Source organism: Oreochromis niloticus, linkage group LG23, assembly GCF_001858045.2.
Source record: "Oreochromis niloticus isolate F11D_XX linkage group LG23, O_niloticus_UMD_NMBU, whole genome shotgun sequence".
Classification (NCBI taxonomy): Eukaryota; Metazoa; Chordata; class Actinopteri; order Cichliformes; family Cichlidae; genus Oreochromis; species Oreochromis niloticus.
Genome location: NC_031986.2, coordinates 37,657,058 through 37,679,850, shown reverse-complemented (window position 1 = coordinate 37,679,850; position 22,793 = coordinate 37,657,058). Strand labels below are relative to the sequence as shown.

The following is a 22,793-nucleotide window of genomic DNA, read 5'->3' as shown; positions in this document are numbered from 1 at the left end:
ATTACTACTCTAGGAGTCAAAGTTATGGTGTAAACATTTTTACGACTCCTCAGCAGGGGGTTATGCATCCTGGCTGTCACTAGTTCTTAAGTCTCCCAAGTTTCTCTCAAAGTTCAGTAAGTCCTCCCATCAACTGGGCAACAAGCCCAGAAGTTTATTGCAGGCAGCATTCGCCTTGGTAATTTTACAGAGAGTCAGAGAGAGAGACTCCTCCCCTGCAGGCAGGCTGCTCAGCCGAGGCGCGTCTCTCCATCCTCAGCCGCAACAGCTCCATGGGGACACGCACAGTCACACTTTAGCCACTGCTGATCACCATCCACTGCAGGCTGTTTTCATGACTTTCAAACTTTCTCTGGGGTGGAATATAAAACAGCTTTTTTTAATGGATTGGTAATGAGGCAGTAGGATTATCATTATTTCTACAGTTACGTTATTAATTGGACTTTGATGAGGACTTTGTCCTTGTCTTTTGTCGGATGATGGCGCAGACACTGTCCGTCATTCCACTACTGGGCATTATTCTGGAAATCACTTGTTTTGCTGGTAAGATAATAATATTATCCCCATTTAATCGTCTACCTTAATAGCGAATTAAGCTGAAAAACATGAATTATATTAGATTATGATCTAAGTTTGATCTTTTTTTTTCTTTTTCTTTTTTAAATCTGTCAACTCAAAGTCACCCTGCAGTTCTATAAAAGCTTTTGCCGCTTTTCTAAGACATTTCAAACACTTTGTCCTCAGTTGTTCTATAGTTTTAGTCTTTGCTGAATGTTTTCTGTCACTTTAGAACTGCAGTCCAGTTTGAGGATTAGAGGATAAACCTTCAAACATTTAAGCAAAAACATTTGAACTGTGGCCTGATGACTTGTTTTTATGTTGTAAAATGTAAACGTAAAAAGTAACTAGTTTCTGCTGATGTGCTACGTTGTTCAACAGTTTAAACTTTTTTTTCTTCTGAGATCATTAAGGCCCACTTCATCAGCTCAGCTCAACACTTAGTTTTTTCTTTTTTGTTTTTTTTGTTTTTTTCCATACAATGCATTATGTCCTTTAGGGCCTCACAGGGAGGTGGTGGGCAGGCTGTATCCTCAGAAACAGGAACCCCACCTAAGGCACACTGTGCTAGACTATTGAGCCTGACCCGGCCCATCTTCTCCTGCTTCCTGTTTTCACACAGCTCCGCCATTTGCTGCAGCAATGGAAAAAGGGCCCTATGTAGCCAGAGACTCAGATACAAAGCACATCTTATAATGGAGACTGTTTTTTCCTGTGCTCTACTTTCAGTTTTTACCTTGTGCCTTTTGATTTAATCTTAATCTTATGTGCATTTGTTTAAAACAGTAGGGCCATGATCTCTGAAACCTTCATTTAATCATTGTTTGTAGAGACTGATGTCATCACCCCGACTGTGTTAAAAGTTAGTCGTTGCTGTGACTGATTTGTACTGTTAATCTCTCCAGCAGCGGAACTGCGGTTTATATCTGATCCACCGACACTAAATATCTATGGCATCCATAGGATGAACAAATCTGACAGCCTTGAACTAACATGCAGGTATGTAAGACTATGCATACACCTTACAGAAGCTAGTGTTGGGGAAACTGGTTTAACAAACTTTTTACTTCACACCGAAAGATTTGCCAAACAGCAAAACTACCCTAGAACTTATTCATGCCCTCATCACATGCAGCAAATGTATGCGTGTCATTGTCTCTGTTCAAAAGGTGCCTGTGCAGTGTGGGTTCTCAAGAACTCCTCATATAAACAACATGAACATCTGACAGGAGTAACTGTATTTTACAGGAAGACCAAGTCAATAAATGAATAGGATTTAAGTAAAAACATGGCCATTTGATAACATTTTTTAAAAGTTAGGAATTTTTGGTGCTGGTATTCTTTGGCAGCTGTTCACTGGCAGGCTTGAAAAAAGACCTGGTTTTAGGCTTAATATTACAATTAAGGTAAGGTAAGGATTAGACATATACAGATGTGGCCAGGAGTTTCATCCTGGAGATGAATGTCATGCTAAGTTTTGGCTATTAATGATTACACAGCATTCATTTTTAATGATTAAAACAAAACAAAGATAAGGTGCACAATTTTTCAATTTATTTAGTCTTTTCTTTGATCCACACAGTCAAAAGTAAAAACATGCATGCTCAAATATATACGTTGAGTTAAATCTTTTAATAAGAGGTTCCGAAGGTTCTACAATGTCTTTTAACTTTACATGTCCAAGGCCTATTAACTTGTAATCATGATTGACTACAACTGGTAGTTTCGCTAGGCTAGCATAAAAGAGATTTATTTGACAACACTCATTGGACTGACCAAAACTCGGACCAATGGGAAAGCCCAAGGAACTTTGGATTTAAGATGGAGAAGTGTACATTTACACAAGTTTGGAAGGTATCTTGGAGTCATTTCTAAAAATCTGCAGTTTCCAAGATCATCAGTTCCAACAACTGTACATAAACACAAGTTATTAGGATGTGTGTGTGTTGGTTTAGGGTCTGGATGGCTTGAGGATAGAAGCTCTTCTTGAGTCTCTCTGTCCTTGCCCGGATGATGCGGAACCTTCTACCAGATTGTAGAAGTTGGAACAGTTTGTTGCCAGGGTGGGACGGGTCCTTCAGTATCTGCGTTGCTCTAGTCTGGCATCTCCTGGTGTAGGTGTCCTGAAGTGGGGGGAGAGCAATCCTGCAGCAGCGTTCTGCTGTACGGATCACTCTCTGGAGAGCTTTTTGGTCCTTCACACAGCTGTTCCCGAACCACGCTGTCATGTTCTGTGTGAGGATACTCTCCACAGCGCCTGTATAGAAGATCCTGAGGATCTTTGGAGAGACCCTGAACTTCCTTAGTTGTCGGAGGTGATACAGGCGCTGCCTAGCCTTCTTGGTCTGGACCTGAATGTGGGCAGCCCATGTCAGGTCTGAGGAGATGTGGACACCAAGATATTTGAAGGACTGCACCCTCTCCACTGGAGCTCCATTGATGAAAATGGGCTTGTAGTCTCTGTGCTGACTCCTTCTGAAGTCCACCACCAGCTCCTTGTAAAATGTATAGTTTACTAATTTTGCTAATGCAGTAACTAGCGTTCTTCCAGTGTAAACATTCAGCTTTTTCTATTGTCATAGCTCTGAAAATAAGTGTGTAGTTTCAGAGTTGTTCATGAAGTCATCTCTTCTTCCTGTGTTTCAGTAAAAGTAACTATGACTCAAAATTTATTAGCTTCATGCCTACATGAACACCTCCGTTTCACTTTTGATTGTAGAGCAAACTTTCTCTGCAATCCTCAACATAGCCCTTTAAATTCCACTTTACTTTTAGTCATAGACTGTGGATATAAAACGGACGCAGATGTAGATTCTTAGATATGAAGCTAATGTGAACGTGTCTTAAACTTGCATTCTCTCTGATGGTCAGCAGGGGGCAGCTACATTAGTTGCAAAAATAACCATGGAAAATTACAGTCTGCTCACTTGATCTATCCCCCTAGTAAAAACTTTCCTGATGAATCTGTGGTCAATTCGTAGTCTAAAGTCTTATTAAATACAGCTAATTGTAAATCGTTGTAGTCTTTAGCGACCAGGAGGACAATGAACAGGCATGAGTTGGAGCCCTACACGTCTGGTTAAAAAAAAGAAAGAAAGAAAAAGACAATTAACAGTAAAAATGTTCAGCATGAAGTTTCAAGAACAGAACAACCAACCAGTGAGTGACTAAAAAGTGGGACAAGTCCATCTTTTACATGTAATTCATGCTGGGAAGCCACAGCAGTCAAACTCATAAAGAAGACAAAATGGAACTTTTCATAGGCGGATATTACAACACTGGAACAATAATAGTAATTAGTAAATATTGAATACTATAATTTAATATACTGTACTTTCTTTGCTTTTATGCCTAAAATTTAATGTAGTGTTAGTAGTTGACTACTTGAGTCAAAATGTAAATAAAAATTTTGCTAAATGGAAAACTACCACAAAATGCAGATAAACTACTAGATTAGAGAAATGTTGTTTACTGCTCCCCATCACTGGCTAAATTCACCGACTCAGTCATGTAGCATGTGCAGTATAATTCTCTTGTTTCTTCTCCTGCAGAGGTCGGCAGAATTTGAGGTGGACCACACCTGCTATAAGCACTCGTTACTCTATCAGTGACTGCAGCGGATCAGGACTGTTCTGCAAAAGGCTCACGATCACCAATTCAACTGTCAATGAAACTGGACAGTATCAGTGTTTCTACATAGGCCTGAAAGCCGAAGATGGTAAAACCTCAGCAGCGGTTTATGTGTTTGTTCAAGGTATAACTCTTTTTTAATTTATTCTTGTTTTTTGTTGTTGGTTTTTTTACATTTATTGCACTGTGGTTTTTTTACGCATCCATTTATATAAAGGAAAATATGGGATTTATCAACTTCACACACTGAGACACATCTACTATTGTGATTTGTGCTTTAATTTTTAGATTATAAGGTGCCATTTGTGCCATCTGAAAAGGAATATGAGGTGGTGTTTATCCGTGAAGGGGAGCGAGTGGTAATACCATGCCGGGGCTCGGTGGAGAATCTCAATGTCACGCTAAACATCGTAAGAAGCTGTTTCTGATCTTTGCTTCTTGTCAGTAAAGCAGTTTTACGAGATGTAGGTTGGTAAACAGTTATGTTTACCAGATGTGGTGTTTTATTTACACGCCGTGCTCATGTGTAAAGCAAATGGTGTGAAATTCTTTGAACCTTTCTGTTTGGAATCATGAAATTTGTGTGTTTGTCAGAAGTATCCAGTAAAGGAGTTTCATCCGGATGGGAAGGACTCTGTGTGGGATGCCAGGACGGGCTTCACTGTTCCCACTCATTTGATCAGCTACGCTGGTGTTGTGTCCTGCCAAACTCGTATTGGAAACGAGACATTTAAGTCCCCGCTCTACATTGTGGCTGTTGTTGGTAAGATGGAAAAGATACAAAGAGAAATTATCAGTTGTCAGTGCTATGGCTGTAAAACACCTATATGTGACTTTTTGGAGCTGAATAACACCGAAACCTACTGGGAATTCTAATTTTGACTTTGTAAGGTGAAAGACTCTCTGCACCAACACTCTGTTGCTCAGAGTGTTGGTGCAGAGAGAGTCTGTAGTCTCAGGAGAACAATAGTGTGTCGATTTACTATCTTCCCTCCTTTTTCCGCAGGATACAAGATTCATGACCTCACCCTGACCCCCAACAATGTAAGGCTGTCTGTGGGGGAGCAGCTCATGCTCAGATGCACTGCATTCACAGAGCTGAACGTGGGCATCGAATTCAACTGGACGCACTCTGGTGGGGCTCTGGTCAGTACCCCACACTCTTCTGTTCTCATTATCTTTGTATACCTTTAATGAATTTATTTAACAGTCTTAAAGAAAAGTTATATTGCTCATGTCCAGAAAGTAGTAGCTGTGGATTATTTACAAATACAAATTACAGAAAAATAATTATGAGCACCGGTGAAGCCCCTCAGTTTATCCATTGTCTGAAAAAAGAGACACGTTTTAAACTTTCATAGTGTTGGATCCCCCTGAGAAACAAAAAACTTTAAATAGTCGGCCTAAGATGACAGTATCACAATTATTAGAGGATATCTGCTCTCAGAGGCATCGTAAAGATCTAAAGAGTAGAAAAATGGTCTGAAATTGATTGTTTATAGCAGTCTGAAGCCTGAACTTTTGGCTCACAGGATTTTTTTTTGTATATACACTGATCTCATTATTTGGAGCTTATTTGGAACATTAATTGGAACTATTTGGAACATAAAATTTGTGCATCCTAGATTGTAACAGTATAAACATGACTGAAAATAAGGAAAAGCGTAACAGTCCACGTTTAGGTTGGCCTGTTTGACTTACTGATGAGAAGAGACTGAGATACCAGAAGTGCTGTATCTCTCTTCCTGCTGTCCTTGCACAAATTCATTACTTCCTGCTTTCAGGAATCCATCAGCCTTTATCTTGTACCACCAAAGTGCAAAGGTGACCAGATGTGTTTTTGATGTTCTGGCTACTTACATTACTAAGAACAATAAGCTGTCTGGACTGAGGCAACACTTGATCTTTAATTTCTGTAAAACAAGAAAAAAAAAATCTCCCACATTCTGTTATCACAGCCATTGTGAGTGTCACATGAGTCTGTTTAAAAACTGTGTGTTTATACATTATGTCTTCCCTCTGTCAGACTTCGGTCAATGGTTCGAGGCCGCCCCACACAATTCCCCACAAGAAGAAACTGTGGAACTCTCTGGAGCTGTCCAACACGCTGATCGTGGACAATGTGACGGTAGCTCACGGAGGAGAATTCATCTGCTCTGCTTCGAGTGGGCAGATGGAGAAAAGCGCTTCGGCATTTCTTACAGTTTATGGTGGGTGCTCTGAAAACACAACACCTGTTATGTTGGCTGAAAACTTTCCAAAAGTTCCAAGTCAAGCAATAATCCAGCATTCACAAAAGATATGTATGTAGTTGTTAAGCTCGAAGACAGCTGAGGATTGTACTGTGTTAAATATTCAGAGTAGGTTTTAACTGAAACAAATTATTTAGTTTATGTTATTTGATTACTGGCATTTTGTGCATTAGAAAAAATTATCCCACAGTATGCAGACATAACACTTCAGCAATATCAAAGATGCTTCTGGATTGTTGTTGCAGAGCCTTCTGGTTGAGCCAAGTTCAGCCTTTACTAGTTTGTGATGTTTCCAGTTAGGATGCTTTCTGTTCCTACTTGGTAAAACTTAACCTTAAGTTATTCATGGGAATTTAACATCATTGGTTTCCTGAGGAACTACAGTTGTTACTGAGATTGTGTTGACTGTAGTACTTTGGATTAGGAACCTAAATTGTATTCCTTATAGACAAGTTGTTTTAGCTCCTCTATCTTTAAACCAACTTTTTGTTTGATTGACAGCCCTTTGCAAACACAAGGTTTGAGCAGCAGGTGGGTGGGGCTTTGTGCTTAGAGAGATGTGTCTGAGATGTCTCTCCTCAGTGACATCAAACAGATCCTAATAATTAAAAACCTAATCCAACCCTCTTTGAAACCCCTGAATTTCTGCTAATATTTTTTAACATTAATAGTATTTTTCATCTTTATAAACTTGTTTGTGTTCTTTTCTCAGTGTTTTTATACTTTTCCTTTCATTTTCTCATCTTTTTTGCACAAATTTAATCTCTCACAACATGCTGTTTATTATTTGTGCATTTATCTTGATAACAGTGATACTGGACAATTAATTTTAAGAATCACACCGATGCAGTTGAATTGTAATATTATTATTAGTAATAATAATACTTGTTCTTATTCCTATTATTGCAATCAGTTATGCTTTTAAGCCATCTAATAAATTTTAATACCACTTTCAAGGATTTGGAAACGGTCTAAATTGAAAATCTCTAACTTCCCTTTCCTAAAATTACGTTTGTTCAGCATCAGGAAAAAATTACACATGAAGTTTGAGATAGATTTTCCTAGAAACAATTGCAAAATCATAGAATCAAATGAATCATTTCGTATGGTTTGTATGGTCTCAGATAGTTTTTGGGTTTTTGCTACATTTGAAGCCAAAATAATACTTGTAAGAAAGTAATTTAAAAAATTTATCTTTTCTCTATTTTTGTGATTTTTTGTATTTCCAGAAAAACCTTTTATTGATATGGAAGAGCCCTGGACAAAGGTGTGGGAGGTAAATGTGGGAGAACCATCTACATACATCCCCGTGAAGTACTCAGCTTACCCTGAACCCATCATTAAATGGTGTGTTCACAGCAGTGTTTGCTTTATGCATAGCAGTTTTCCATGCATTAAAGCTACAGTTTCAGAATTGGATGGATTTTGTAACTTTATTCTTACTTTGTGTTCCCAGGTTTAAAAATGACCTCCCATTGAATGACTACAGAATAAAACAGAAGAGTGATGCCCTCGTCATACGCGAAGTTAAAGAAACAGACGCTGGCATTTACACAGTTATCCTGACCAATAAAATTACAAAAGAGGAACAGAGGCGCTCTTTCCAGCTGCTGGTCAATGGTGTGTTTTTTTCCCTCTTCTTTCCCTTTTGCATTCATTTTCAGCTGCCTGTTGTGGATATGACTCTACTTCTTCCTTTGCAGTTCCTCCTTGTATCATAGAGAAGGAGATGGCAGCGGACACTGATGTGTACCTGTACGGCAGCAGCACGACTCTGAGCTGCACCGCTCGTGGATTTCCCATACCTACACACATCCAGTGGGAGTGGATGTCCAAAGAGGACTGCCCAGAGGCTTTCATGCAAGTCAACTCTTCAGTGTGAGTGTAAAAGAGAAACAAAGAGGCTGTTTTCACACATAAACGTTAAAGTTGGGACTTTGAACACAGTTGAACTTTTTCATGTGTCACAGTTAGACAGGTTCAGGGCAGAAAGATACATTCGGTTCGGGGCTTTCTTTTGCGTATGCATGGAGTAGTCACATGACTTTGAGTCACTCATTGTCAACAGGTTGTTGATTTAGAAGAGGAGTAGCTGCTTTCGTGATGTTGACCAAAACAAGAGAGGAGACAATGAGAGCACACTGTGACCCGATGCAAATCAGCGGATGTGATTCAGTCGCTTCACAATGTCCATTTTTAGAACCACGTCAGTTATTCAGACTTAGAATGTGCTCACTAATTTTGGACGACTTGTACTGACCTAATGTTTGTGCTCACTCGATCAGCTGTTTAAGATAGCAGCTCTGCCGATGCAATGTTCAGCCGGTTACACAACAACCTCATGAAAGACTCCTGTTGTGATTTCACAGCGTTGATAGAAAGGAGGATGGTGTGTGTGTGTGTGTGTGTGTGAGGGACCAGACAACACCAGCAGCAGATTCCTTATCATCTGTCTACACATCTGAGCACTTCCTCTGTCCTGCACTACGTTTCCTGTTGTTCCTGTCATGTTCTTTTTTTAAAAAAAAGGTTCTTCCTGCTAAAGCTAAACCTCTTCTTTTATACTTTCTTTCCCTGTTTACTAAATTTTATGGTGTTTCTCGCTGTATTTGGGTGTATTAGCGGTTAAAAATGAGAATGAGAGAAAAAAATTAAACTAGTCAGGATTGGTAAATAGAAAAAAAAGTGGAAAACAACTACTTAGCCATAATTCTGAAAGACCTGCCAGCTTCTTTTCATCTTCTTTTTGTGTACCATTTGTCAGTGCTAATTTGGTGTATCAGACTGAAAGAGGAAACTGCAGTGCAGCTGTTTGAACAGCTGGTGTTTTTGCAGTTAATAAAAATAAAAAAAAAGATCAGAGCTGGATATTTGTGTTTTATGATTCTTCTGTTCACTTTTGTCCATCAGGTCAAGACTTGTTAGGTCTGAATCACAGCTGAAGGAGTGCACAAATTGGAGAGATGTCAGCAACAGAACTGGTCACAACCACGTACAACCAATTAGAACTGACACTGATCAAGCTCAAAAGGTAACAAAAAGTCTGTGATTACACCATATTTTCCCTTTTGCTCCAAGAATATCTGAACGATACAGTATTTAGAGTTTATTTAAAGCTAAATAATAGTTACTAACAGATGAAATGTATTTCTCTAGAAAATCACGAGCTCTTTAAAGATTCAGAAAGCTGAGGCTCACGCCCTCTACAGATGCACGGCTGCGAACAAAGTAGGCAAGGATTCACGTGTCATCTTTTTCCATGTAACACGTAAGTCCCATCCTTTTTTTCTCTCTTAAAAAGCATCTAGTTGTAATTGTTTTGTGTCTGCTGGTGTGGCTTCTGTCATCATTATAAACAGCCTTTTCAGTATTCTTCTTCTTCTTATATCTTTACTCATTCTTTACCCATGTGTCTCCATCCCTAGGTGGCCTTGAGGTGACTATGTCTCCCTCTAACAGGCCTTTGGAGGAGGATCATGTCATTTTGCGGTGTAAGGCAGACTCACTGATCTACGGCAACCTCACCTGGTTTCGTGTGACCAACGTTTCCAAGTCAGAGCAGGGAACATTGGCGCAGCCTTGTCGCTCACTGACTCTGCAGCCTACTCCACTGTCGCATGCTGTCCTGACCCCCCAGCCTGTCACCAATGTGACTCTGGAGCTGTCACTGCGCAATGCGTCCCATCAGGATGAGGGCCTGTACGCCTGTCAGGTGGTAAACATCATCACTGGGGAGAAAACCTGCCTTCTACACAGTGTTTCTCTCAGAGGTGAGATGTACTCACAGCATTTTCTTTTTCTAAGGAATAGGTCAGGGTTTGTTAAGTGAATCATACATTTGTTTCAAAATAATCTTTATAAATCTGATTTTTAGACCTTGAGGCTCCAAGGATCCTTAATAACTTCACTGACCAAAAGGTTAGAGTAAGTTCGACAGTCACTCTCCACTGTATGGCTGCTGGGACGCCAAACCCAACTGTTGCCTGGACCAAAAACAACCACACTGTTGTGGAGAGCTCAGGTGAGACATGCGCAGCATTTCACCGAAAACTGATTCACTTCATGAGTTACGAGAGCTGCAAAACAAAACATTTGGTTGCCTTTCAGGTGTTACTCTGAATCAGCAGAACCGTAGTCTGACAATTCAGCGTGTGACGAAGGAGGACAGTGGTCTGTACACCTGCACTGTATGTAACAGCCTTGGGTGTGACACGGCACAGGCCTCTTTGAGTACTGAAGGTCAGTCAATAATAAGATCATGCCAAATAGCAAGTACTACATTTCATGGAACGTCTTTTATTGTAACTAATGTCTGCTTCTTCCAGATGCTTTTTAAAGTGCTTTTTTTCTCTCATTGGGGTTTGTGTTGTGTCTTGTTTTTTTTCCATCTGCAGATGTTTTTTAATATCTTTGGGGTTATTTCTTGCAGTTTCTCTGCATGCTGCATGTCATTGTCATTAGCTCAGGGCCTCTCTGACCTTCTGGGCTCTTGGGCCTGTCCCGGGTGTCTTGTGTTGTTTGTAATACATCCTCAGCTTAAAATCAGGAATATCTTATTGTCTGTGTGGAAGGTTTTGGCCTAAACCCTTTGGCAATTCCACCAATAGTAAAAAGACTGTATGGTTATATCTGGCTTCAAGGTTTCACAAATTCACATCGCACATAGAGTTTTTCTTTTTATATGTCAAAGATCTAAATAAAAATAGCCTTGCTTCCTCATGACAGGAAGCTACCCCAGTTAACGCACATCCTCCTGGGAGTATCTAAATCTAAAACAATTAAGAGACGGCAGGACAAAGGGAAAGGCCAGCCCTGCCTGAGCTCCAGCCTCTGCTCTCTTGTCCACAGTCTTCTTGTACCAAACACAGGGACACAGCGAAAAACAAACAAATGAACTGACTAGACGCAGAGCCTACGTGACCGTGTCCCCGCCAGCAGAATGTGCACCCAGTTACAGTAGCTCACAATTCTTACAGGCGCCAGCTCTGTTAAAAGTGGGGATAGAGGGACAGACCTTCTAACAACAAAAGCCTTGTGTGTGAGGGTGGGGGGAGGCAAGCAATTGGATGTCACTTTACTAACATTTTTTGAGTTTTGTATATTACTAAAAAGTAATACTCACACATTTGACCAGCTTTTCACTAAAAAAGGAATACCTAACCAGTAAAAATGGAGAGCTTCTATTACAAATATAGCATAATGATGTAAATGGCCAACAAATAATATAGCCAGAGAGTAAGTGAAACTAGCACAGGTGTCTGTGGGGGTGTGCTGCTAACGAAAAATTTGTGATCAGGAATCTGACTGTCCATCATGTCCATCATATTCACAAAGGGGTGTGAAAAAATCCGTGCAAACAACCCTTCAGTGTAACCTTCCCATTTTCTGACCCCATCTGCCCCCCAAATAATTCAAGCTCAATAGTAGTGGAACGAAACGGCCCATTACAGCATGCAGCGACACACTACAATGGCTCTGATAGACCTTTTCCAAGTTGTCTTTGGCAGTAGTTATTCATTCTGACTCCTGACCATTTGTTATGACTAGATAAAATATCAGTTTGTTTACAGTCCAGATTCCAACAGTCTCCTTTCACCAACCTAAACACAGACATACACATGTGAACAGGCCAAAAACAATGACAAACCTGTCTGAACTTTAGGAAATGCTGCCAAGGCACCTCACTGAAATTATAACCAACATTCCACTGCGACTGTTTTTTCCTCAAACACGGGCCTCAAATTTGTCATGCATGTAGTAAAATCTGTTCTGTGATACCATTACACATTTTATGTAATGTCCCTTTAAATTCTTATTTTAAAAATATTCTTTGTGTATATCTAAGGTGCAGAAGAGAAGACTAATGTGGAGCTGATTGTTCCTATCGGGTCAGTGGTCATCGCTATGTTTTTCTGGTTGCTGATCGTCTTTGTCATCCGCGGGAGAAAGAGAGTAAGAACTTCCTCATCCTCTTTTTCCTGTACTTTTCCTTCCTCGGATTTCCCCTCCAGTTACGCACATGGATGATGTCAATTAAAAAAAATTACAAACACGGTAAAACTGACGAGTACAATGACACGCACTGTAGGCATTTACAGCTGATTGGAAGTGACTGCTCTGGACCTCGGTAGCTGCTCTCTTTTGTATCCAGGAACAACAGGGAGTCTCTCTGCTCCCCTAAGTCACGTAGGCCCACCACACTGAGTAGGCCCCTTTTATTGAAGGGGCACTGGAGTCACTGGAAAACTGTTGCACACTTTGATTGTGGTGAAAGGGAATAACTGAGAGAACTAGCAGCTCATTAATTTACATGTTACATCTCTGCTTGTCTTTAAAATTTGCCACTGCGTCACTGTTTCAGCCAAATGGAGTGGATCTGAAGACTGGCTACCTCTCCATGATCCTTGACTCGGAGGATATGCCAATGGATGAGCAGTGTGAGAGGCTCACCTACGATGCTAGCAAATGGGAATTCCCCCGGGACAGGCTGAAACTTGGTGAGACATGATTATCATTCAAACACTCTTTGAGAAGACTTGTTAAAACAAACATCTGCACTGCTACCGACCACTGTCTACCTTATAAAAGAGTTTATAAAGAGTTTATAAAGTTTATAAAACATTACATGAACCGTGCTAACAACAGGACCAAAGAATCGACGATGTCTGTCTATCAGTGTTTTGATCACTAGTCAACCAGAGGCAAAAATAGGCAATCGTGAGATTCTAAATATTGTTTTTAAGCCCATAGACCAAAATGTGGATGTGGCCACAGTGACAATACTCACAGATGACATTCCCTCATAAAATACTAGGTAAACACTGATGTTAACAAGCCAGTCAATCAAGACCTGCACCATATATACCAAATACAACAAGTTCAAGTTCAGTAATGTGATTCGAAACACTTGTTTTTGATACTTCCTGTCACAATGGCTGATAAGATGCTTGAGATTGTCACAGCAGACACATTGACTCTGAAGCAGAGTGCAGGACAGCACAGGGCAAGGATGTAAGGATGAAGGACGTATGATAGATACGGGGTACCAAGTAACTGAAAGCTTGAAAGAGAGAAGCAGAATCTTGTATTGGATACATTGGCAAATAGGGAGCTAAGTAAGTAATATTGTCAGTAGACTCTTGCTGTAGAATTCTGTACCCATTTGGAGTATCTCAGAGACCTGTACACTTACCTACAAGTGTAGAAAGATCAGGGAACAGCTCAGCTAACATAAATGGCCCTATAGCATTGTGGGTTACACATTTGGCTAACATGTGAAAGGTCCCTTTAGTGTTGTGTCACGAAAGGCATCTGAGCTATCTACTGTGGTGACCCTTTGTGAATAAGGGAGCAGCTGAAAGACGCTTCTCCTTCATGTTCAGCATGCTAACAACAGTCATACCTGCCAAAAGCTTTTTTTTACCAACTTAGTTTGGCATTTTAAAATTTCTAGCACTGTCCTCACTAGTTGCAATATTTCAGTTAAAAATCAGTTGTTTTAAAATCATAAGTAGTAAAAAGTATTTTTTTTTTAGTGATTTTGTCATGACAAACATTTTACTTTCAAGGTGAACCACTGGGACGAGGGGCATTTGGCCAGGTGGTAGAAGCAGCCGCTTTTGGCATTGAGAAAGCGACCACATGCACCACAGTTGCAGTCAAGATGCTTAAGGGTTTGTCCTCCTTTTATTACACACAGTGAGCAAACACAATAAAAAACTTCAAACACGCAGAACTAATGTTATCTCTATGTGCAGAGGGAGCCACAGCAAGTGAATACCGTGCCTTAATGTCAGAGCTGAAAATTCTCATCCACATTGGACATCATCTCAACGTGGTCAACCTGCTGGGAGCCTGCACAAAACCTGGGGGTCAGTCAAACCAAGTGCATTATTTACTTTAGCTGACTAAGCATGTCCTATACATGCAACATTTCTTCATATGAATATGAATCTTTATAATCTTTATAAATCAACATCAGTGTGCCATCTGTTGTCCTTTAATGTGTTTGTGTTCATGCTTCCTCTGATAATTAACCTTCTTGCTCTTCCTTCTGCTTGCAGGACCGCTGATGGTTATTGTTGAATACTGTAAACATGGAAATCTATCCAGCTACCTTAAGAGCAAGCGCGGAGAGTACAGCCCCTACAAGGTAAATTATGTGTAACCCACATGCACCCAGGAAACCACAGTCAGTCCTCTGATGTTGTTACACACAATCCAGATGGTTGCACACAATCAAATAGACTGACCGATCATTATGTAGTAGTGCAGTTCTGTACTGTCCACATATTGTATCTAACATGAACCATATTGCAGGCAATACAAACAATTCCTGCATGAAATGTTGGGATTTTTTCATTAGTTTAACTATTCTGTGCTGAACAGAGGAAGCGAGTAAATAGCCAGAGGTGGGTGTCTGCAGAGGAGGATGTGACAGAAGGGGATCTGGGTCTGGGGAAGATTGCCCAGCTGGACATCTGCACAGGAACAGCGGTCTGTTCTACCACTTCAGACAGGGCTTCAGGCAGCAACATGGACATTCAGAAAGGTTCTGAAGACAACTTAGAATAAGATAGTCATTACTGTGATGCTGCTAAGACTTCATATTTATTCCTGTGAAATCTCGTTATTACAGAGAGTTCAGATGATGACCATCTAACCATGGAAGACCTGATAAGCTACAGCTTCCAGGTGGCCAAAGGAATGGAGTTTCTGTCTTCTCGCAAGGTGAAATCACAAGTGTCTGAATTTTTTGGTGCACAAATCGGCATTGAAATTGGAGATATTACTTAATTCTTCTATGCTTTGAATGTAAATGTCTCTGTTTGGTTTATAGTGCATCCACAGAGATCTGGCAGCCAGAAACATCCTTCTTTCAGAAAACAATGTGGTGAAGATTTGTGACTTTGGTCTCGCTAGAGATGTCTACAAAGACCCGGACTATGTCCGCAAAGGAGACGTGAGTTCTCTTAACCAATACTCCACCAGTGTGTCCCTACATTAGAAACATCTAATAGTGCTTGGGCTGCCCTTCCTAGGTAAATGATCCTTGTGCACCTAGGTGTTCATATGATTGAAAAGACAGTGAAAGTCACCAAAGCTATCTGCCATTCTTCCATAGTCGGCTTCTGATGCTCTTGTGCCCATTGTAGGTAGACCTGGGTCAGCATGGGCGCTCTGACCTGTCTGATATCTTTGTATCATGTTCACCTGCCATCCACTATATCCATGCACGTTAACAGATACCACTGTAATAGGATAGTAAACGCTATTCACTTTACTAGATACTCATTTACACAAATAAAGCCTAAGAAGCAATAATTTACTGTTTTATTGTTACCACAGGCACGTCTCCCTCTAAAGTGGATGGCTCCTGAGACCATATTTGACCGCGTATACACCACGCAAAGTGATGTTTGGTCCTTTGGCGTCCTTCTCTGGGAGATCTTTTCCTTGGGTAAGGATTAAGTTTAGAAGTAATCACATAACACTGCTTAATGACCACTTTATATCTGCAATGAAACTTCTGTAATGTCTTCTTCAGGGGCTTCTCCTTATCCGGGTGTTTGCATTGATGAATCATTCTGCAGGAGGCTTAAGGAAGGTACCAGGATGAGACCACCCGAATATGCCACCACTGAGATGTAAGTAGACAGTGACGGTTGAATGATTTACAGAAATTTAACGTGAATCATTTGCTCTTATTGTGATCCTCATTATCCATATTCACAGATACCAAACCATGTTGGACTGCTGGCTGGATCGTCCCACAGACAGGCCAACATTTACCGAACTGGTTGAACACCTGGGAAACCTGCTACAGGCTAGTGCCCAGCAGGTCAGTTCAGGAATGGATTTATAATGTGGCTTATGTAATAGATTTTTAAAGTTTATATCTCTAATTGTTTATGTATAATTATTTAATTCAGTGTGTATTTGAGCCATTAACGTACTCTGTATCTCCAGGATGGGAAGGACTATATACCTTTGACAGTAGGTGAAGCAGAAGAATGCCAAGCAGCCCCTGACCCCAGGAGACCGTATAGCAGGCCCCAAAGTGGTGAAATCCTTGAAGCCCGGCTTAACTATGACAACCCATCATCTCTTGGGTCAGCGTCATGCTCTTACCTCCTTCTGCCTGCTGCTTCTCTCATTTTGTTAATGCTAGAGCACTCAGTTGTGATTTTATTGACACATCCTCTTTGTACAGGCTGTCCCAACAGAATGAGAGGTGCAGTCGTCCCCTCAGTGTGAAGACATTTGAAGACATCCCTGTGGCGCACAGCAGTGTCATGGTTAGTGTAAAACTACACATTTAACACCCACCTCATTGATAAAACAAGAGCACAGTTTATCTACTTAGTACAAAAAGTCTTCAAAAAGTCTACAAAGAGCAATCAGCACCTTTAGAAGGAACAAGATTTTATGTGTCCTGAGTTGTAGCTCTCCTTTTAAATGTTGAATTGTCGAAACGCTCAGAAGCATTTCCAGTTTTACTGGACTTTACAGATTTTACAAGTCCAACTTTTGTGTTGTCTTGTGTTTAAAGGTTTTCTTAGAGTTTAGTCAAAATAACAGGATACTGATACTGATATGGGAAATAAAGATTATTTGTTAGCCAGAGAGGACACTGAATGGATGTGACATTTTAGCAAAACCACTGACTGACATTTTGGAGAATACAAGAATGCACAAAATCTTTTGAACTAGGACAATAACTTTCAGATGAACAAAAAATCCGCCATGCAGCAACCACTAAAGTTAATTTTAAGTGCTGTCCCCTTGGCAGGAGGGTCACACAGACAGTGGTATGGACTTCTCACCAGCGGAGATGAAGGGTCTGAATCAACATCTACCAACCACACCCAACTTAAGGTGGGGACTAAGCCTTTGTAGGCTTTCTTTGAGTGGTTTATTTCATAAATTTTTTACCCTGTGAATCTGTTTTAAATGTGTCCTCGTCTTGCTTTGACTCTTTAGCCAACTGTTGCGGTGCAAGAGTAAAGAGTCTCTGGGTTCGGAGTCATCCAATCAGACGAGTGGATATCAATCAGGGTACCACTCTGACGACACAGACACCCCAATATATGCCAACGAGGAAATCATCATGAAGCACAAAATGCTGAAGAAGCCTCCTCTGCCCAAGACGCCGGACAAATTCAACACGGAGATCCGCTACAGCACGCCACCAGTCTGACCCCATTTTTCCTCGCAGTCTTTTCACTGTACAGTATTCATTTACTCTCTGCAGGTATTTCACACAAGGAACAATACAAGTAATAGAACTTCACGTGTTCACTGTGGCGCTGAGATATTTTCACAAGCGATAATGTAATTATTCAGCAGAGAAAAATGAAGGTTGTATGATAAGTTTGTAAGTGCAGCTCTCTTTGGACAGCCGGAGAAATGCTATCGTGTTTACTCAGCGAGTAAAAAAAAAAAAAATGTCTAAGGTGCCCAAATGTGAAGGAATGCCTACTTCCTGAGGCACAATCCACCCACTTCCTTTACTACAGGAAATGGCATCTGGAATTTTCAGATAATTGAACCAGCAAATATTTTCTTTCACTCTTTTATCCTTTTTTATTGGTGGCACATTGAATGGCTGATAAGGAGGCAGTTCTCTGATATCAATATTTTTAGAGTATTATTTGTACAGTTTCTTTATTCATATTACTTGCATTATTTTATTGAAAAACATTAGTAAAATGGCATTAAATGTAAGTAGTTTCATAAAATAAAAATAATCATAGATGAAAGCTCTTCTCGTGTGTCATTATTTGTTTCCTTTAAACCACTTATCACTTATTGTTCATCCCAGTATGATAATTCGTGAGTGTGTGTGTCTGTTTCTTTGTGTCATACATGTCATTTCCTTTCTGCGTCTTGCACAAAGCAAACAATGTTTTCCCAGCCTTGGTCATTTATTGTTCATGTGTGTGGGTGTCCTATCGGAACAATGCCCTTCTGCCTTGGTTATTTTCTTTGGTGTATTCAGGTCTCAGTGCCCATAATAACAACCAAGGTCACTGTGAACCAATATGGCCACAAACACATTTAAAGTGCATATTATTAAAGCAGGTTTGCAGGCAAATGGGAACGGTTGTATTCCACACTTTATTCTGAATGTTATCATCTTCCTGGGTTGTTATATGTATTTTTAAATAGCTAATTTTTTAAGCCTTTTTGCTGCAGTCACTGAGGTGGGGTTTAAAAGCTGAGTGGGTGATGAATGAATGGGATGCATGACAACAAAACGTATTTTGTCTACAATCAAGGACAACAAGCCCAGCTAATTATAGCATAGACTGGAGGAAACAATACAGTCTCCCTGGAGTTGTTTCCAAACTTCAACGCGGTTATATTGTAGTTAAATTTAGAAAGTCCTCCCAAGTGCTGCCGGAGGAGGCCAGAGGATAGTCCAATGCAGATTTACTGAAAACAACAAATTAGAATTTTTGAACGTAATTTGTGTAATGCATATTCTAACTGAGATCTGATCAAAGGCATCAATAAAGCAAACCTTATTCATATTAAAGAAAAGTATTGACTGTATAGGAATTGAGCATAATTTGCATGAACCTCATTCTATTAGCGATAAGTGAGCAACAGCGCCCTCTGTTGTAGAAATGATATAGTTACATGCCCCCCCCCCCAAAAAAATATACAGTAGATTAGATATATCACCAATTAATTATATGAAAAAGAACTTTGCTGGAACATTTAAAAGACTGAACAAGATTTATATCTGCAACAAATAAATGACAACTGTCCACTGCAGGAACTTGGAGCAGTTTCCTGAGGAATGGATAAGCAGGCCAAAGACAGAGCTCTGCACGGGCAGGAAATACCTTGGCATCCACAAACAGACTGCTTGTGAACATCATCTCGTGTTACACGCCCAACAAACCAGACTGCCAGCTCACCAAATGTACCCAGACATAAAAGAAAACACGTGCAGACAGACATCCTTCCCCAGCATCAATGCCAGAATGATGCTTCTGATGTAATAACGTTACAGGAAGAGTGCAGATGTGAAATGGCTAAAGATGGTATTCTGAAACATAGACACAGAGTCTGAAAGGTGTAGCCAATGTGGAAGTGCTGTACACCTGCATTCTTTTATGGCCAGCAGAAAGATGTGAGAAGAATGGTCTCTCAAATGATCTCTATGAGTTTATCATTTTAAACACTAGTTTCAAGACTTCTTTGCAATACGATATTCATTTGATCAAAACAAAAGAAGAAAAACTTTATCAAAAACTTTAAAGTAGCTTTAATGTCTGATGGCCCTCCACTCCTCAGTGGTTCTCTGTGCTTCTCTTGTCCGTCCTCGTTTTGCTCTCTTTCTCTCTCTCAGTATGTTTGTGTGAGTGTGTGTATCTAACCACACCCTTTTCTTACAGGGGCGGGATAGCTTTTGGTTTCCTGCCCTTTGTTTCTACACACCTGAGGTTAATAAGCTCACCTGTTTGTCATCAGGTGATTGTCTCACCACTATTTTGATTGAGGAACGCCTTCTGTTGTTGACTGAGTTTTAAGCTGTGTTAGTAAAACCGGCTCTCGTGTGGTAAGTATGATCTGGTTTTGTGCCTTGCCTGCAACCTACCAGTTTTCTCCTCTGCATAGAACACCTGGTGTTTTGCCCCTGTGAGAGAGAATAATCTAGTAAAGTATCTGTGGAGGAGATTTCTGACTTGGACCTGAAGCCAAGTGGAGCCTGGACCTTTACTGCTGGAATCACTTCGCGATATTGTAAATTAAGTCGCTGAAACTGATCTCTCAGAGTCCTGTGTTTGGGTCCAGCCTGCACATTAGTTATGGCAGAGTGTACCTTCCATTGGACTGACAAGTTTCTAGGCATGTATGCAGTGTCTGCACATCGTGGACACACAGGCATCTTTTTTTAACGACACAAAACAATTATTTTTTTTAATGATGATTTTAAGTGGTTTAAAAATGATCCGCTTTAAGTTTCAAAAAATAAACCTTTTACAATGGTAGACAGCTTGGGAACTAAGAAAGTCCAGATTCTATTTCATTTTAAAAAGGGAAAAAAAGCATTCGTAGAATTAAATTTGATATACAGTACATGAAATCTGAGCTCTTGTGCTAGTAGCAGAATTCTTCTGATATGTCTGTTGGGGTACATCTATTATATTGTTGGGAAGCAGTGTGCTATAAATATAGCAAATAATAGTTATCACCACTTAAGCTATAAAGCAAGAATTCTCATTCAGGGACTTTGATCCATCATTTACACCACTGAGGGGCAGTAATGCTCTAACATCATGTCTAAGATCACGAACAGGCAAAGGGCTCTTGATGGGTGACTGTACACCTCAATGTTGGAACCCCAAGGTCCTGATGGCATGTAACATCAAGTATGAGCATGAAAACAAAAGAGGGTAGCAGCACCATTTCGGATCATACACGCGATCTACCTTGCTCTTTCACTCATCTGATCGTATTTGAAAAGATTAGCTGAAACATTTGTGCACACACACAAGTCTGGAGTTGACAGAATGCCTTGATAAACTGTCAGACTTGGCTTAGTGCGTCACTCAGATAACAAACTGTGAAGTCCTATGACCAGGATCTCATTAGTCTGTCAGTGTCCAAATGCCTGCATAGCTTAGATCGAAAAAAGAGTGAGTCAGAAAACTTTTAACAAAGAGGCTTAGGTGCACACACTGCCTCACTTGCAACCCCCCACCAACCTATCTATCTCTGTCTATATATGTACATACACACTTATTTACTGTTTCACTGATGCTTGTTTGACTGACACCTTTATCTGAAAGGGCTGTCATTTGCCCCAAGCTTTCAGAGGCTGGCTGTCAAGACTGCTTTCCATGATACGCAAGTATTTAGCAGCAAATTAACGCCTGTGGCATTTATCAGAAGAGGTAACCTCGAAGCAAAATGTTCTTTGAAATTTTCTAAGAAAAAACATGGGAAATGGATCCCAAAGGAATATGATTGAATTACAAGATAATTAACAAATTAAATCAACCACAGCAAAGAAAATATCATGTACTGTGTGTGCAGGGAGACCAGGGGATTTAAGCTACACTGTCGACTGTGCCTAGAAGGAGAGCTGAGGTCTGACAGGAGTGGGAGGTGATACGGAGTACTGTTGGAGCCTCTGGGCTTGGATTGGAAGCAATGTTTCCATCAGTCTGTCAGTCTGACCCGCCAGCCTGTGGGATATGCTGCTCAGTCACAAGGAAGATCTCCCTCAAACATGCAATATGTGTGACTGACTGAGGCTTGCCAACTAAGCTGCTGATGCAGTGCTGACTTAAGTCATACCTGTGGTTTGTGAACTTTCCAATGTAATCAAATGCATTTCCGTTGTAGGGATAATTATCATTATTAAATGGTGAAAAAACAGCTTTACTTTTATTCATTCATTGTTGCTTTGATGTTTATTTATTTAACTGATGTGCCACCCATCCGCTAGTCAAACCCAAGATTCCTCTCTAATGAAAAGGAGACATCAGAATTAAGGGCAGATACTAGCACACACACTGACTATAATTTGCCAACACATGTTTGAGCTCAAGTCACAACATAATCCTCAACTGCCAGAAATCCAGACCCATCAGGTATAAATGCAAATGAGTGGTGTGACTGTAAAGACTGATTTTATTCTCGTAAACACTAGCATAGTGTTTACGAGAATAAATATCATGGGTGATATCAGGAACTGTTTACAAAAGCAGAAACATACTTGTATGGCTTTGATGTGTCAATTATTCACGACACGCCACAACGTTGCATGAAACTGTCGGACATTTGTGAGCAGAAACACATGTATTAAATGGTGCTTAGAATCATACATATTAACAAGCTGGAAATTTTATTGAATCAGATTAATATCCCAGACAGCAATATGAAAAACTGTCATAAATTACATTACAGAAGCTTTCAGAAAGAGATAACATCTATAATTTGAATACAATAAGATTAAAGTATTTTTTTAAGCAAGAGGTTCTTTTGTCTGAGAGAAAACATGGATGTAATAAAGTTGTTTTATCACATCAGATGGCTTGGGATAACGACATTTCAGAGACACGTCACATGAATAATGCATGCCGAAGAAACAGGCAGGACGATATTTGAATGTACGTTTATTTAATGACACCAAGCCTCAGATTTCCCATGGTACTTTTTAGCCACGTCGCTTTGTTTTCAAAAGGGAGCATGAATAAAATGGCCCAGCTCCAGCCCAACATTGTTAGTGCAATACTGCTATCTGCAGCTGGTATCAGGTTATAAACTGAATGATTCCTTCACAACTGTGCTGTATATTCACAACAATTGATTGCACAATTATCCATTATG

The 22,793-nt window shown here is 40.2% G+C and overlaps 1 protein-coding gene and 1 long non-coding RNA gene across 4 annotated transcripts; both read left to right on the top strand.

Annotated features, from left to right (window-relative positions):
- The first annotated feature begins 230 nt into the window (after nucleotides 1-230).
- kdr (kinase insert domain receptor (a type III receptor tyrosine kinase)) lies at nucleotides 231-18,202 on the top strand. 3 transcript variants are annotated; one of them, XM_013268105.3, is made up of 30 exons: nucleotides 231-543; nucleotides 1,467-1,557; nucleotides 4,110-4,312; nucleotides 4,477-4,598; nucleotides 4,783-4,951; nucleotides 5,195-5,334; nucleotides 6,215-6,398; nucleotides 7,670-7,787; nucleotides 7,897-8,060; nucleotides 8,144-8,318; nucleotides 9,351-9,471; nucleotides 9,597-9,708; nucleotides 9,866-10,210; nucleotides 10,315-10,461; nucleotides 10,548-10,679; nucleotides 12,286-12,392; nucleotides 12,802-12,937; nucleotides 14,009-14,113; nucleotides 14,198-14,311; nucleotides 14,504-14,592; nucleotides 14,829-14,991; nucleotides 15,079-15,170; nucleotides 15,280-15,402; nucleotides 15,789-15,900; nucleotides 15,988-16,087; nucleotides 16,176-16,281; nucleotides 16,410-16,552; nucleotides 16,654-16,738; nucleotides 17,233-17,318; nucleotides 17,424-18,202. In XM_013268105.3, exons 1-30 carry the CDS (start codon nucleotides 477-479, stop codon nucleotides 17,638-17,640), a joined length of 4,068 nt encoding a protein of 1,355 aa, XP_013123559.1. In that variant the 5' UTR covers nucleotides 231-476; the 3' UTR covers nucleotides 17,641-18,202. The 3 variants fall into 3 exon arrangements, with proteins under 3 accessions (XP_013123559.1, XP_005478940.1, XP_005478939.1); XM_005478883.4 differs by having other exon boundaries at nucleotides 1,464-1,557; nucleotides 4,786-4,951; XM_005478882.4 differs by having other exon boundaries at nucleotides 232-543; nucleotides 1,464-1,557.
- A 1,669-nt stretch (nucleotides 18,203-19,871) lies between these two features.
- On the top strand, nucleotides 19,872-22,471 carry LOC109196848 (uncharacterized). The gene is made up of 2 exons (XR_002058183.2): nucleotides 19,872-20,013; nucleotides 21,495-22,471. It is a non-coding gene; the product is annotated as an uncharacterized LOC109196848 (long non-coding RNA).
- Nucleotides 22,472-22,793: the final 322 nt, after the last annotated feature.